General features: G+C 44.0%; 1 protein-coding gene across 3 annotated transcripts in view; it reads left to right on the forward strand.

The window, feature by feature from the left end:
• Positions 1 to 17,680, forward strand: part of FAM3C (family with sequence similarity 3 member C) — a 118,493-nt gene that overhangs the window by 53,889 nt on the left and 46,924 nt on the right. For all 3 annotated transcript variants that reach the window (XM_029615832.1, XM_029615831.1, XM_029615830.1), the window contains exon 2: positions 11,309 to 11,366. In XM_029615832.1, the coding sequence (XP_029471692.1) occupies positions 11,354 to 11,366 (13 nt within the window). In that variant the 5' untranslated portion in view covers positions 11,309 to 11,353. The remainder of the gene's footprint in view (positions 1 to 11,308; positions 11,367 to 17,680) is intronic.

A 17,680-nucleotide genomic window follows, 5' to 3' on the forward strand; every position in this document is an offset into this window, starting at 1 on the left:
AGCAAAGTGTTTTACTAGGATTATACAAAACCAGTAGTCAAATAAGATAGACCCATGTGTCAAAGGCACTTAGATGGCTAACAGGCTCTTAAATTGGATTCACCATTCTGTCGACAGCCAGTGTAGAGAGTTCAGAAGCAGAATGTTATAGTCTCTGATGCAAGCACCGGTTAAAGTCCTTGCTGCCACATTCTGAAGCTGCTGAAGCAGTTTTAAAGTGTCCTGCTCTAAGTCCTGATAAGAATTACAGTTGTCAATTCTACCAGTAATGAGGGCATGCCTTTTGGTGTCCAAATCTGCTCTGGGCGAATAAGGGCAGAGCTGTCTGATGCAGCGCGGACAGACCAGAAGCAGACACCTGCCATTTGCTTCCATTATTCTCCCTGTCTGCCTGTTGGTCTGTAGCAAAGTGCTAGTAGGCTGGGGGGGATAGGGGGCTGCAGCATTCTAACAGTTCGAATGTCTCCTAACAGTTTCCCATAGAAAGGCAATGGGAATTTGTTTTTGGAAGCTCAGTTCTATGAAAATACTAGAGATGTGAATCGTGTCCTCGATCGTCTTAACGATCGATTTCGGCTGGGAGGGGGAGGGAATCGTATTGTTGCCGTTTGGGTGTGTAAACTATCGTGAAAAATCGTTAAAATCGTGAGCCGGCACACTAAACCCCCCTAAAACCCACTCCGACCCTTTAAATTAAATCCCCCACCCTCCCGAACCCCCCCCCCAAATGCTTTAAATTACCTGGGGTGGTCCAGAACGGCGGTGGTCCAGAACGGCCCCCTCAATAGAATCGTGTTGTCTTCAGCCGGAACCCCCGCTGAACGACCTCCTGCAGTCGATCTCCTGCCGGCGCCATTTTCCGTACGAAAACGATTCGCGGCAAGAAATCGCTCCCGGAACCCCGCTGGACTCCCAGGAAACTTTTGGCCAGCTTGGGGGGGCCTCCTGACCCCCACAAGACTTGCCAAAAGTCCAGCGGGGGTCCGGAACGACCTCCGTCGAATCGTTTTTGTCTATGGCCGCCGCCATTTTGCGGCGGCCATTTTGAAAAATGGCGCCGGCTGAAGACAACACGATTCTATTGAGGGGGCCGTTCCGGACCGCCGCCGTTCTGGACCACCGCCGGATCCCCAGGTAATTTAAAGCATTGGGGGGGGGGTTCGGGAGGGTGGGGGATTTAATTTAAAGGGTCGGGGGTGGGTTTTAGGGGGTTTTAGTGTGCCGGTTTTCCTGCCCTCCCCCTTCCCCCGATTTACGATTTTTTAACGATAAATCGGGGGAATTGGTATTGTATCGTGGCCCTAACGATTTTTTGACGATTTAAAATATATCGGACGATATTTTAAATCATCAAAAAACGATTCACATCCCTAGAAAATACTGATATTTTGAACTCGTTCTTTCTGCATGCCAAATTTGTGAATTTTCATCCCTTATTTTGGAGAGTTATTGTGCTGACAGATGGATGGACAGGTGGACGTTGATTTGGAAAAAATTCTTTTCTTGTAATCATATTTTTTTTTACTGACTTTCTACATTATACTTATTTCAAGAGTGACTATAGAGAGAGAGAGAGAGATCCTTATGAAAAAGTAATTTTAAAGTCAGTCCCTATCTAGCTGTAATGTATAGGATACCAGCAAGTTGGCCCTCCTCTCTTTTTCAAAGGCTTTTCCAGTATTTGTGTAAGATTCAAATTGTCCAGTGACAGTTCTCCTGGAGCTGAATTCCCCTCCTGTAGTCCACCATTCTTCTTCTCTGGAAGCTAGTGCACCTTTAGTGGTGGGAGGTTATCACCTCAGATGGTATATTCAGAATGACTAACCATTTCTTCAATATTTTTCTTCTCTCTGGCCCGCCTGACACTTAGATACCGTTGTCGCTGCTCCATGGGAGTTCTCCGCGCCTCTCCACCTGGCTCGTTGCTGGTCCGCTCGGTGATGAGGCGCGCGCAAGAGAGAGACTCCTGGCGACCTCCCATTTCTGTGTCTGTGCCGCTGCTGCTTCTCCCCGCGCGCGAGAGAGAGCCCCCGGAGACCACCTGTGCTGCTGCCGCCGCTGCTCCTCCTCGCCGTTTCCAAGACAGCCGTCCACTGGGCTCCCCTCTGACCGACGTGCTCTCGTGCATGCGCAGTACAGCTGCTCTCTACTGCGCATTTGCGGCACGTCTGTCCAAGCCCATTTATATGGTAGATTGAAAAGCACCGGTCCAAGTACAGATCCCTGAGACACTCCACGGGTTACCTTTTTCCGGTGAGAAAACAGACCATTTAATCCTTCTCTGTTTCCTCTCTTTTGGCCAATTTGGAATCCAAGAAAGGACATTGCCTCCTATTCCATGACTTTTTTTAGTTTTCTTAGAAGCCTCGCAGGAGGGACTTTTGTCTAACGCCTTCTGAAAATCCAAATACACTACATCTACCTGTTCACCTTTATCCATATGTTTATTAACCCGTTCAAAGTAATGAGGGAGATTTGTGAGGCAAGACTTGCCTTGGGTAAATCCATGCTGGCTGTGTCCCATTAAACCATGTCTATCAATATGTTCTTGAATCTTTCCCCTCCCCCCCCCCTTTTCTATGAAGGATCATAGCATTCACATTTTGTTTTATGTAGGAATACCGTATGTATGTCTCAGTTAATGTAAGCAAGGAAATGTGCTCTGGCAAATTTGCTGTGTAAACACAGCAGATCAAATCTGACTGTTCTGTGAGAAGTGACACACAGGTATTCTTTCGAGAAGAAATCACTGTACATTTCCTCAGTGTTTTCTTGCCCATCCTTAGGCGTGAAGAATTTGCAATAAGGAAGTAACTTTGAACTTGGCTTATCAAGCCTGAAGACATTTGCTGTAGTGGCAAAGAGACCAGGAAGCAAAAAAATGGAAAAAAAACCAAACCCCATCTTGGTAGTGATAATTATACCTATGATTAACTCCTGAATACCAGTTTGGTCGCCAGAGAACATTCCTTGTAGTTGCTGGATTTTCAGCATTGTGAAAAGGGCTCTGCTGTAATTAGGTGGTCATTCAGTTCATCTTTGTCTGTTCTTAGAACTTTATTGACACAGATGATAATTCATGTTTTGAAGGTTTGCACACCAGAATTCAGACTCCTGTTGACACCAGTGTATCATTTTTCCATGTACTTTCAGCCTTGCAGTTGCCTGGGTTTTGTTATGACTTTGTGTTCTTTCCCCCTAAAGCAGTACTCATACGTTCTCACATATCTGGGTGAAAGCTTACTCCAGGGAACATGTCTCTAGTCTTTCATGCAATTTCCTTTCCGTGGAAGGAAATGTGTCTGGCTGTCAGTCTTTGCGTAGTTATGTTAACTTTTTATTGATATGTTATTTAAAAAATGTATTGACCACTATACTCTAGAATTCATGGCAGCTTACACTAACGTGCATAAATAACACAAACGTCTAAAATGTTAATATACCAATCTGTCTGCACATTTTCTCATCTGTAGACAAGTCTGAGTTCTATATTTATATATTTTTTCTTAATTGAAATGTCATATTCTGCAATATTTTAAAATGTAGATGTTCAGATGAGGTTATTATTGTCAGTCTTTATTTTGATTTTTATATTCTGTTTTTTGGCACTTCAAAGCAGGTTACATTCAGATACTGTAGGTATTTCTCTATTCCCAGAGGGTTAAGGGTAACGTGATTTGCCCAATCTGACAAGGATCAACAGTAGGATTTGAACCCTGGTCTTGCAGGTTCATAACCCTCTGCTGTAACCACTAGGCTGCTACTCCACTCCTTCTACTAGCACAATGTGCTCCAAGAATGAGGAACAGTGGAAACAGCATGGTAAAAGTACATTTGTGTGTAAAAAAAAAAATAAAAATCCTAAAAATAAAAATTGATCTAAAATCAGTACCTGCCTTGTTTTCTTCTCTGCCTCTGAAGAAGTATACTGACTTTCTAGGATCTACTCTAATTGTATAAAAGCTGCCTGATAGGTTCTGATTTAAATTGCTTTCCAGCAGTGCCAATCCCATGCCGAGTAAAAAATAAATAAATTTTTAGGGGGGGTCTGTGTCCCTGAAAAATAGCATGGATTTTAGGTTTCCCATTTTAGAGGGGCATTGTCCAGACAGCATTATGGGACAGGAACAGTTGTTCGGTTTCTACATGCTTGTGCTTGTAAGAAGTCTTCCTCTTATTTGGCGGGGGTCTTGCAAGGGCCCAATTGAAAGTCAACTATTAATTAGCAGAAAAGAGTAGTGCTCTTCTAAAGGTATGCAGCAAGGCTGCTCACACTTTGCATTTCCCAACGCACATTGATTGTTTTCTCCTGAAGCTTATTTAATTTGCTGGTTATACCTTTTCAGGAATTACAGGTGATTAGATTCTGCAAAGGTACAGGAATCTTCTTAGGTTATGTTGCAGTTTTATTGGACCAGCAGTAGAATTTTCCGTAGGGCAGCAAACCCCTTCGTGACAGGGCTCTTGTTGCATGGAGCTGTTGCTGCAAGGCATATCATATTAACAGGGATTTTTATGTGCAATTTAAAATTTTAAAAATGTCTGGTAATGCAACTTGGAAACCTTTTGATACTTCTTTCTTATTCGTGCTGTTGAAATAAGTATCAGTTTATGATTCTGCGAGTGGAACATTTGTGCGCAGATGTTTTCACGTCCTTATTGTTCATTAATAGCGTTCCCTAATCTGTCATCTGAGGATTGAATCCTTGGAGGCGTAGGTCACGCTGGCAGGAAAAAAATGCAATCTGTAAGGTGAGATTTTGCCAGCAGGTAAGCTCGGTATTAATATAGTCATCTGCTGCTGTCCCATGTTGCGTGCATGGCACTAGGCAGTTTTGATGTGTCATCTCACACTGTGACCAAGGTCTAAGACAGGGCTAGTCATCTCAGATTTTCAGGAGTAGCCAGTGTGTCTGTTTTTTTTTGGGATAACCCACAGTGAATATTCATGAGATCTATCTGCATGCTTCCTATATATATATTGCTCTGTAAACCAGATCTGTTTATTAGCCAGAGTTGGAAAATCTAGGTGAGAGATTGTTTTGAGTGTCATGTGTATCAGGAAAACATAGGTTTCATGGTCCATTTGGGAGCTAGATCATAACCACAGAGTGGATCCTCTCATATGAACCTTGTTGGATTTCTCTGTGCCCCATAACAAATTTATTCTCTCATTTATATAAGTACAGGGGTAACCAACTCTGGTTTTCAGGATATGCATAATGAATATGATTGAGAGATTTCTATGCAACTCTTATACATATTCATTGTGGATATCTTGAAAACCTGACCTGTTTGTGGCTCTGAAGGACCGGAGATGGCCATCCCTGATATAGCACATTTATCCAAAATTCTGCCCAGTTAAAATCAGCAAGGAATACACGTAAAATATGTTGCTGAGATTTTTCTAAACAGGGTGCCACATTGTACTGCAGTGTTGGAATTTTAGCCACGACACTGAAATTAATCTTCCTGTTCTCGGGGTACATGTTGTAAGATTTTCAGAAGGCTGTACCTTCTCTATTCTTTTAGCTTTTCAGAAGCATATATTGTTGCTGGTAATAACCAGCTAAAAACAATGGGGTCAATGTAATAAAACCTGCGCTAAAATTGGCATATTTTGGAATAGGTTTTAATTTGCGCAATAAAAATGGTGCCCGTAGGAAGCTAATGACATACAAATAGACCAGGAGTAAAAATAAATAAATAACTGCATTAAACAGCTTTTTATTTTTTACTTTATGGCCATTTTACATGATTACCTGAAAATACTTGTTAAAAAAAATAAATAAAAACCCAAGTTCCCCGACCTCCTGAGTAGAACTCCACTCCTCCTGCTTTGTCTTGATGTGGCTTGGCTGAGAGTTTTTTGACCTGGTGAGTGCTTCCCCCTTTCCCTCCCAAGCAGGCTGAACCCCCTCCCTCTTACCTTTAAAAAAAAAAAAAAAAAAAAAAAGCAGGCCAGAGCAGAACTCCCTCACTCCTACCCATCAAAACAGATGGAGTCCTCCACCCACCTGGGAACCTCAGCCAGGGAAGACCTTACCTCCTCAGGAGGGCTATTCCCTCACTGGCAGCCAATTGGTCCCTCCACTGTCAGTGAAAGGCCCAATGTCCTTTCAGAATTCTGAAAAGGGATTTGGAGGGACCAATCAGCAGATAGTGAAGGGGTAAATAATATGAATTTAAGTGTGGCCAACCCACCCAGTCTGAGTGAGGTTTAGTGCCCTCCTCTCTACCGCAGGAAGTTTAACTCCTGCCTCTTACCAGGGTTACATTTTCCATGGTAAAAGGAGGTGTGTAAGGCAGCTTCCCTACTGTCGTGCCTCCTTGCATTGCAGGGTCATAGCTAATAGGCTTATGACCCTGAAATAAGCACGAGACATGTTAATCTTGCCACAGGTTTTAATTCTTGTTTTAGTATAGATTTTTTTCGAGGACAAGCAGGATGGCAGTCCTCCCACAAGGGTTACATCATCGGATGGAGCCTGGCATGGAAACTTATGTCAATTTTTAGACTTTTGATTGTCTCATTGAGCATGCTTAGGCATGCTTTATACCACCTGAACATGTGGTGTCCCCTTCAGTCTCTTCTTTTCCATAGAGCCTGTCTTGCATTCGGGTGAGAGCTTCACTTTTGCCAAAATGTTTGGCCTATTTTTTTAAAACTTATTTTTTTGCGATTTCTTTTTCATTGCCTTATACAGTCAACATGGGGTATCCCTGGTTCTACCATTAGCGTCTTCGATAGGTTTTTTCAATGTTTATTGGTAACTTTATTTTTGTTATTAATACCACTGAGGCAGCGATGCATTCTGTGCCTGCCGGCAGCCTCTCGCAGCTCTCTTATTTTGTGACATCTTTAGGTTTTAAGTAGTGCCCCAGGTGTACGAGGGTCATGTCTACCATGGACCCCCATGATAGATGTGTCTTCTGCATTGGGACATCGCATGACGTCCGAGGTTGCAACAAGTCGCCATGGGAATGTAAGATCTGACTTGACAAGATGGAGTGCCTCTTTGGGCCTTAGAAGATAGAGCCATCAGCATCAAGGGACCTCTGAACCATATTAATGAACACCGAACCATCTACATCGGTGGGGCTGTCTGTTCTGTTGAGGTCATCGTCTAAGAGGGATGCCTGAGCCCTGCCATTGTCAGACAACTCCAGGTCGAGAATGTCTGGTTCTTCATCCTCAGCACTGAGGAAGGACTGATTCGAGCATCGAGGGAAGCAGAAGCAGCATCGGCATCTGTCCCTGTCGATGCACTGTGCCAAGCACAGGGATGCACCAGCTTCTGCTGTGATGCCCTCAATGTGACTCCACAGCGAGGAGAGCCAGTCCTCCATCGATACCAGGGGTGTACCACAGGCTCCACCAAAGAAGATCTGGTTACTCCTTGTGTGTTCCAGCCTTTTTTGGCATCAGCGATGTTCGAGGAAGAATTGGAGAAGCATGTGCAGCTGGCTGTCAAGAAGGCAATGCTTGGCCTCGGTTTTTTGGCACTGATGCTGGCACCATTGCTCCTCGAGTCTCTGCTGGAATCCCTTAATATAGTTTTCGGCATGTTACCATCCCAGCCGGCATCTGTTTTCAGGGTGACATTGATGCCTGGCGAGGCACAGCCGTCGCTTTCTGCCGATCCAGCTATCTTTCCCGGTTCCTTGGAGGACGAAGCTCCCCTGGTGCTGGAGAAGACACCGGGGTCTGGGACACCACATCTAGTTCCACCAGTGCCTGCACTGCTGGGTGGAGGTCAAGCACCTACGGCTCTGTCCCCCATCGATGACAGTGGGGATGAGGGCACCTATGACCCCTGGGGGGTATGATTTATCTGTAGTCTCTGGTGATGTTTCGGATGGTTTCCCCACAGATCTGCAGGAATCTGTCTGCTACAGGACACTTCCAGTTCCCCTCCCACTTCACGATCCTAAGTTTAGGAAAAGACCACAGAGTTAGACTTTTATCAGATTTGACATTTAGGAAATAACAATTTCTGTCTCTAACATCCTGGCCTCTAAACACCAATTTACCCTAAATAAAGTTCTGTACCATGGGTGGTTTAAAACATGCCATAAACCTCAGCCTACCTAATATATTAATACTTATGGCTAACTTACTCACCCCTGGTCCCAACTTTAGGCGATTTCCTTCTGTTTACCTCTGAAGCAGGCTTTGGCTGGAGAATGTCTGAGGGAGGCGGCTTGCTGTTGGGCTGTCTGGGGGGCTTGCTTCATGGGTCTGGTACTGGCAGAATTTCCAGGCTACTCTCAGGTCTTCACCGCCTCACTCTGTGCCACCGTCCAACCCCAGGCAGATGGTGGTCACTTCAGCATGCAGGTTAAGTGAGCTCTAGGCCTTAGTGACTTATCTGCCTTACACTAAGTTTTTCCATGACAGGGTGGTCTTTACATATGCACCATACGGTCCTGCGTAAGGTAGTGTCGAACTTCCATCTTAACCAGTCCATCGTCCTGCCAACATTTTTTCCCAAGCCCTATTTGCACCAAGACGAACAAGCCCTGCACAGTTGAGACTGCAAAAGAGCCTTAGATTTCTATCTGGAGCGGACAGACGCCCATAGATAATTCACCCAACTTTCTGTTTCTTTTCATAGGAATAAGTTGGGTATTGCCTTTGCCAATCAAATGTTGTCTAATTGGCTGTTATGCCCAGGTGGGTTTGCAACTTGGGGGCCATGTCCAGGCTCATTCTGTTAGATCCATGGCAGTGTCAGTAGCCCACTTGTGAGCAGTCTCCATGATGGAGAACTGCAGAGTTGTGACGTGGAGTTCTCTCCACATGTTCACATCACATTATTTGGATTGGAATGGCCGATGCGACAGCGGGTTTGGCCAATCTCCTTCAGAGCTTGTTTGAGGTATAGAACCCAACTCTGTCCCGCCTAGGGCCCATTGTTTTTGTTCAGGCTGCCTCCCCCCCCCCCCCCCCCCCCCCAATTACCAACAAACTAGTTCTTATGCTGGTTAACACTTATTTTGGTGTTTTGTTGGTTCCCTTTTATGTTGGGGACAGCCTATAGCTAAGGATCACCAATATGTGAGGACTGCCATCCTGCTTGTCCTTGGAGAAAGCAGATTTGCTTACATGTAACAGATGTTTTCTGAGAACAGCAGGATGTCGGTCCTCATGAAACCCACCCGCCAGTCCACAGAGTTGAGGTTCCACTATGTGGGTTTCTTCTCCTTTATTATTTTCTTCTCTTGTGTTCTACATTATAAGACTGGAGGGGACCCCACATAGATGTGTGGTATATTCCATGTGTGAGCATGCTCAGTGAGGTTCAGTCAAAGTTCTATAAACTTTGACATAAGTTTTCCATGCCGGGCTCCATCCAGTGATGTCACCCATGTGTGAGGACTGACATCCTGCTATCCTCGGAGAACACCTGTTACAGATAGCAACTTTGCTTTCTGGTGCTAAAACTCCTGTTGCATATTGGGGTTAGGGTAGTGCCGAAAAAACTGTTAAACCCATGGTAGGGTCAGCCCTAATATATTTTTTTTTTTTAATTTTTTATTTATGCTGATTTTAACAATCTTACATAGAGGAAAATAAACAATTGGTTACAGATTTTCCATACTGTTATCAATAATAACTGAGGTATACATCTCTAATCTGCAGTAAGAAATGTAAGAGGTAATGCTCCAGGATTGAGAGAGAAATTTGAGCGGTTTAAGGAAAACAGGAATACCTTTTACAATTGAAAAAGGAAAAGACAAACCTAGATATATATTTTTTCTGCTTCGTTCCTGTTGCTAATTTTCACGGGGGGGAAGATTCAAGAAACTTTTTTAACTGTGTTATCTCAAAATAAACATATTTTTGACCATTTCTCCAAACTTCACACCTACATGGATATTTTACAATCATTTTCCCACCTTTACTTTCCACGTCTGTTCTTAATTCTAGGAATTTTTTTCTCCTTAATTGAGTTGTTCTGGAAAGATCTGGGTAAACCCAGATCTTTCCACCGTGGAAGAGTTCTGTTCTTTTCTTCATAAACAATCTGAATATAGCATCCCTATCTGTTGCAAAAACAAAACTAACATGTAGGGTAGTTCTATCCTCAATTTTTGATTCTAATGTCATTTCTAACACTTCTGATAAATTTAATGACAATCCCTCCTCTTTCTTTCCCTCAGCTGTATTACTCTTAATATCCACATAGTATATTTTAGATATAGTAGGCATTGATTTCTCAGGCCATTTCAATATACATGATAAATATTCCTTAAACATGTCCAAGGGTGAGACTAGATTGAGCTTAGGGAAATTGAGTACTCTTAAGTTTAAGTACTTTTGTTGATTCTCAATCATCTCTAATCTCTTGTTGTGTAATATCTCTGGTTTTGTAAACCTTTGATGGCAGGTTTCAAGCGCATTCAATCTTAGTTCCACTCCTTGTTTTTCCTTGTTCATTTTTTCTAATGAAGATTCCACATTTTTTGTTTGCAGATTTGCATCTGTAGTTTGTTGTGTTAGTTTTATTATTGCAGTTTCGAGAGAGACAATAGCAGACCATAGGGAATCAAGTGTTATTTCGTTTGGTTTAGGTGGTAAAACTTTCAAATCTATTCCTGTTCCTGATTCTTCTTTCCCCTTATTAGCCAGGACCTCGCCATTGCCTTCAGTTAAAGATAAGGAAACTTTTGATACTTCTAAAGAATTTACTTGTGGCGGTGGAGGGGTACACGGAGCTCCGGGGCTCAAAGATGTTTCGGTCGGTAGATTAAGCGCCCGCTCAGTGCTTTGATCTACAATGACCACCTCCTCCGGCTCTATTCTAGGGGTGGATGAAAAGAATGCTGGTATCTGAGATTGATGTGGCTCAGATAGAGAGGGAGCCCTAATATTTTTACTTCCATATGAGGTTATTTTGTGACACTGTGGTAAATGTGGCTGTTCTCAGGGATTCAGGGGAGCCACCCTTGGGGCAAGACAAAGAATTTTCATAACATGGGAAATAAAGATAACTTGGCGAATATTTTAAACTTTATGCAGGAAGTTATTGCTTGCTATGGTTAGTTAACCTGTCTAAAAGACTTACACCCCCCTCAGCATCCCTGATATTTCTGTTAGAATAAAGTGTATCCCTGAATTTCTTTTTAGGAATGGGGACAGACATGGGGACCAGCTGACAAAGTCCCAGATGTCTTTGAATTGAAATATTTCTGATAATTTTGACGGTTTAAAACTAAGAACTGAGATCTTTTTTATATGGAAGTGTCAGCAATGAGCTACCTGCACCTTCTAATATATGTATATTTTTTTTTTTTGTTTTAGGTGGGTTGTCTAATGCAACATTACTGCTGTCACTGAAGGGTAAACATGAGAATAGCAGGTAAGGCTTTTGTCCTTTCAGTGGGTGATGGTTGAAATAATATGCTTTTTAATAAGACACATGTACAGAATAGCACTAAAGCTTATCCAAATAATTTGTTGTCATGTGTCCGTGTTAAAATTCTTCTGTGCATAATGAATAAATGATGAGGAATATTCTTATTACTTAATGACCTCGCAGCTTGCATAAGTCTTTCTACAGTGTCAGTGAGGAGTTAGAAAAGCCTGTTTTAAAGAGAAGGATTAAATGTTGGTTTATTTGGTTGAAAAGCAAAATCTGTGAGTAAAAGGGAATTGGAGTATATCGCAAAACATTTAATAAATGTACTAACAAAACTGCAGAGTGCGGAAAAAGGGCCTGTGACATACCCACTAGTCCTTTATAAATAGGCCAGAATCAAGGGGGCTTCCTGATTGGCCAAGATTGCTTCCAGGCTTGCACTTGACTTGGGCTGCATGGTTTTGACTTATTGATGGTCATCGGTATCTCATACATCCAAGACCTAAAAAAAAAAAAACCTTCAAAGCAGCTGTCAATTACCCTGACCAAGTTCTCATGGTAGAACCTCCAGAGGACATCTTGGAAAGTCAGGCGAGAGAAAAGTAAAACAAACAAATTAATTTTTACTTTGTTTGTTTTTCTTGGAGTATTTTTATTAGTTTTAGCTGTTTCCATCATGGAGGATATTTGAGAGGCTTATAATGATGAAAATTTGGACGCAAGTGGTGCTTTCTATCCAGATTGAATCCCAAACAACCGATCAATGTACATTTACAATTTGCTGTTTTTAGGTCTTGCCATGTTTGCCCACCTCTTCAATAGATGGCCAAACTGGACAGCACATGTCCAACTTATGGACTGCTTAAAAGCTTACAAAGGGGTAGGAATGATGCCAGTGCTCGCATTACATTATCCTAATTGGGTAAATTTAAAATTTGAAGACATCGGTAGGGGGCGGAAGATTTATTTAGACATTTCATATACCGTATTTCCAAGTGAAGATCACAGTGATTTACAATAATGACGTTCATAGGTATAAATCAGTGAATAACGGCGGGATACATAGGGGAGTATTCATAAACAGGCATTAACATCTATCAATTGAATTGTTCAAGTACATATAAATTAAAGATCAAGGACATAAGACGTGAGGTATAAAATAAGATAGCAAATTTCACATATTAGAGGTGCCAGTAATCAGGGGCCACAAACTGTCAGATTTTTATATGCTGAGTCTTCCTGAGATTTATTTGCATTCAAATGTGGTTACATACTTTGGTTGTCCAGAAAACCCAATTAGGTTGTGGCCCTTAAGGACTGGCATTCGACATCTCTTACATTTGTAGAAGGGCAAGAAAGACATGAACAAATACCCAACTCAAAAACTAGGTAGCTGTGCCCATGAGAGGAGTTTTGCTAGTCACAAGCCAAAAACAAGAAAACTTAATCTATGAAAATTGTGGCTAAAATAAGAGACTCTGGTTGTATCGCTTCTACTGATTAAGTTATATATACAGTAGATATGTATAAAAAAATATACGCAAGCAACGCAAGCAGATAAAACCACACCTAGAGAGCGGCCACTGGGCTAACCCTGACTTACACCTGGGCCACCCACAAAATCTCCTTCAATGCCTACAGCAAGACAGAAGGCTTGCACTGGTACTATCTGGGTCCAAGTACTATACTTCACCCCAGTACTTCAAGACCGCCATACAGCATTCAAATCACAAAAAGGACTAGGCCCAGCCTATCTAAGAGACTGCTGTCCCCCCCTATAAGCACATGCACAGGTTAAGATCTGAAAAAGGGGGCTCTTCTGCGTCTTCCTGAACCCACAAGCATGCCTTCTCCTTGTTACTCCATAGGCTCTGGAATTCTCTCCTAGTACAGGCCAGATGCACAACCAATATACTGATTTTCCGCCGCATGGTCAAAACCCGGCTTTTTAACGAGCCTACTCTCCCAACCTCCACTTGTCTGCAGCACTGACTAGTACACTGCATATTTATCCGCATACTGCATAATTATATTTGATCTGCACCATACTGTACTAGATTTTGTTCTATGTAACTGTTCTGTAGAATTGTACTGTATAACTGCACCTACTGTTTATTTTTTTATACTACCACATTTTATTAAATGTAACTCCTAATTCACTACATAGACATCCCGATAACCCTATACTTCACTCAGAATGCAATGCACATACAGTGGGCTGTTAGACTTAATTGAGTTACTTTTTTTTTTTTTTTTTTTTTAAATAAAATATATTATTTTTATCTTTACCATATGAATCAAATATTTTTTTTATACATATGTTTCAGATGTTGTAATATAGATTCATTTAACAACAAAATGGTATAACCTGCACAGTTAAACCTGCTCTTTGCAGCCCTTAACTTGTGCAGGTTAATGACCCATGCACTTTTTAAAATGGGAAGCATACAATAAAATCCAGCTCCGTCCCTCCCCCAGAATGCTTATATTTTCTATAGTTAAAATAGGGCGTTGCACAATTTTGTAACAAGCCATTTATGCACATAAACCTGTTTTTTTTTTTATGCACGTAAAAGGGCCTTTTAATTTTATGACTGCAGGGGGAGTAGGGGAAGAAGTGTCAAATGCATCTTTGAGATCATTTCTCCTCTCTTTGGTTCAAGTCTGAAAACCAGCTGAAAAGGGCTGGCACACAGCTCCCTGTGCTTCTGTGGGAGAGAGAGCAGGAGGTGCCCACTACATGAGAGCCTGAGTGTGAGGGCCAGTTAAGGAAGTGGACAAGTATAGGGATCGCGGGACCCAGGGTTATTCAAGGGATAATTTTCAAAGCTATTCTTGTATATATTCTTTCTGTGTTCAGCTCTAAAGCACAAACGTATCTGCTGTGCCAAAAACAGAGAATTGAGATTAAATGCTAGCTCTAAATGTACTAATTTTTGGAGTGCCTGGATTATCTTTGCTAATTGGATTATTTGATATGGCATGTTTGTTGTTTGGATACCCTTTAATGGTTCATAGAGTCTTAATATCTTCTATCTCTATTGCAAACTACACCTTTTCTTTCAAGCTTCAGAGTCCTTGCACCATGCCCACTTCCTTATGCTTCAATGATATTAAATCCTGTTTAAAGTAGTGTTCCCTTGGCCTTAGCCACAAGGAAACAAAGTCTATTCCAATTCCCACTACTGTTACAGGTGAGCTAGGACTCAATAGACCATGGCAAAACGTTTGGGCCCAAAGAGTGGCACAACCCAATTTGGACCGTCCAGAGGGTACATAGAAATGTGATTTATTGCCAAGCAGTAAAAGGCAAAAGAAGGAAGGAAAGGAAAGAAAAGTAATGAATAGAAAAAAAGAAATTATGGGGGGAAAAACAGAAGTAATTATCAAAATGTATATAACAAAGTTTACAATTATTTCTCCTAGGACAAGCAGGATAGTAGTCCTCATACATGGGTGATATCATCAGAAGGAGCCCGGCCACTATCCATGCATCCAGGCGGGGTTCTTCTTCAGTCTCTTCTCTTCCTGAGGCTTTCATCTCGTGGTTGTGGAGCTTGTACTCTTTTTCTTCGGAAAGTGTTTTTTCCTGCGCAGGGTCCCTCTAGATTCCTCCCGATTTTAGTTAGGAGCGGCATGGTAAATTTTTACCTTCTGTGCAGTCGATTCCCAGCAGTGATGTCTTTGGTGTCCTCTGGTCATCAACCGCTAGCCGGCCTCCTGTTCGTCATGACGGCGTCAATTTTGTTAGTGCCCCCAGTGCCCTCGGACTATGTCCCTCACAGATCTGCTAAAGGGTGGGGAATCCTTTGCTTGGGGGCATCGTATGACTTCCAGGGCTGTCGTTTTTGCGACCAGATGACCCCCAAGGGCTGGCATGGAGAAGCTGTTTGGGTCCAGAAAGTCCGAACCCTCAACACTAGCGTCGGGAGCATTGATGCCAAAAGGATAAAGGGAACTGATGGACACCATGCCCTCTGTGTCCACCCCTCCTCCAGGGCCTCTGGTGGAGAGGGGTTCCGGGGATCAGCCTTCATCAGTCTCCTCTTGCTCGAGGACTTCGGGATAGTCTCAGTCTTCCTTGGTGCCAGGGAAAGACCGGGCCAAGTATATGGGAAGTCTTGAAATCATCGCCACTGGTCTCTGTCGTCATGCGGTGCTGGGCTCAGATTGGCACAGGCACCTGCTGTGAAGCCCCTGAAGCGAGGAGATATCGTCCTCCATCGAGGCCAGGGTGTCCAAGGCATTCCCCACCGATTCTGGTTCCAAGTACCGATTCCCCTCGAGGCTCCAAGGGGAATCTGGTTACTCATCCTCCTCAGGAAGAGCTTCAGCACAGGATGCAGTTGGTGATTGGTTGAGCCTGCAGGGCATCGAGCCGCTGGCCCCTCAGGTGCTTCCATCGGTGCCAGAGCCTGCACAGTCGTTGGCACCACTGCTAGAGTGCCTTGACTTTATCCTTGGCTTCCGATACAGCCAATGCCGGTGGCCAGGTGCAGTTGATTCCCCAGCAGCTACTGGTGCCACCTCCTCTGGATGCTATCCCTATTGTGGGGTCCGAGGAGGAGGAGGGTACCTTCGATGTCAGAGGGGGCATCAAGGCCCCTGGTTCCATGGCTGGCGTTACCCGGTCCAGCTTTGGGTCCTTCGCAACCTTCGAAACCCTCCATGCCCTAGCCATTGGGACTGGGAAGGCCTCCCCACAGGTGCCTCCAGGCAATCTTAGTGATGATGACACTCCTTACGACCCATGGAGTGGGGGTGGGGGGTGGGGGAATGATATCTCCAAGTCTTCTGATGATGACTCCGGGGACCTTTCCTTGAATCCACTTCTGCCAGAGGAGAGGTGCCAGTCCCCGCCTGAGTATTTAACCTTTGCTGGATTCGTGCGGGCCATGGCTGAGACCATTTTGTTCCAACTTCTAATGGAGGAGGATGCCAGACACAAGATGCTGGAGGTTTTCCAGTTTGTGGACTCTCCAAAGTAGGTGGTGGCAGTTCCCATCCTTGAGATTTTCAAGGAATTGCTCCTTAGAATTTGGGATCACCCCGTCTCCATGCCTCCGATCAACAGAAAGGCCGATGCACTGTACTTGGTCCAGCAGACTATAGGGTTTGAGAAGTGTCACCTCCCACACCAGTCAGTGATGGTGGAGTCCATCCTCGAGGGCGCTGGATGTGTTGGGTAGGAAGGTGTTTCAGGGCATGATGTTCATTGCCCTGATCGCCTCCTATCAGCTGTATATGACACAATACTCTTGTAACCTCTGGAAACAAGTCCAGGAACTGTCTGAGCATCTGCTCAGCAACAGCAGGACGCCTTTTCAGCAGTCATCCAGCAAGGTCTGGAATGCGGCAAGCATGAGGTGCGTTCCACCTATGATGTTTTTGAGATGGCAGAGAGGGTGGCGGCTGCAGTATTGGTGCCCGTCAGATGGCCTGGCTTAGGTCCTCAGATCTCCGCCCGGAAGTGCAGGAGAGGCTTGTGGATTTGCCCTGTACTGGTTGGCCAGGAAGTCCTCGCGTCAGGACTCAAGGAAGTCCTTTTACAGTCAGAGGAAATACTATCCTCCTGCTTCTTGCACTCGAGCCCTGCAGGTGGGATCTAGGGGCCGCTCTAGACAGCAGCGGACTCCCAGACCTCAGCCAGTGCCCCAGACAAGCTCTGCTACTTGGTTTTGACTGACTGCGAGGGAGCATAAGGCAACCACCATGAATATCCTCAATGCAGCATCCTCCAGTCGGGGGCAGACTATGGTTCTTCCAGGACCGTTGGCCCAGTGTTACATCAGACCAGTGGGTTCTGTCCATTGTGTGGCGAGGATACTAGCTAAATCTTCTGGGTGTCCCTCTGGACTGTTCCCCCATCCCCCTCCTTGTGGTTAGTCCTCACATCAGGAAATATTGTTGGCGGAACTCGCCGCCCTCGTAATGGTCAAGACTGTCAACCCCATTCTGCTGAGTCAACGGGAGTGGGGGTTCTGCTCCTGATATTTCCTGATTCCGAAGAGAACGGGGACTTTGTCCCATTCTCTACTTGAGGGCCTTAAACAGGTTTCTGAAAAGAGAAAATTTCAAGATAGTCTCTCAGGGCACTCTGATTCCCTCCTACAAAGAGGAGATTGGCTTTGCTCCCTCAATCTAAAAGACGCCTCTGCCCACATCGGAATCTTCCATGGACACAGGAAGTACCTGCAGTTTGTAGTGGGTGAGCAACATTTTCAGTACAGGGTGTTGCCGTTCGGTCTGGCCTCGGCCCCGCTTGTCTTCACCAAGTGCCTGGCCACTGTGGGTGTGTAACTCTGCAGGTTAGG

The sequence above is a fragment of the Rhinatrema bivittatum genome, chromosome 9 (assembly GCF_901001135.1).
Source record: "Rhinatrema bivittatum chromosome 9, aRhiBiv1.1, whole genome shotgun sequence".
NCBI lineage: Eukaryota > Metazoa > Chordata > Amphibia > Gymnophiona > Rhinatrematidae > Rhinatrema > Rhinatrema bivittatum.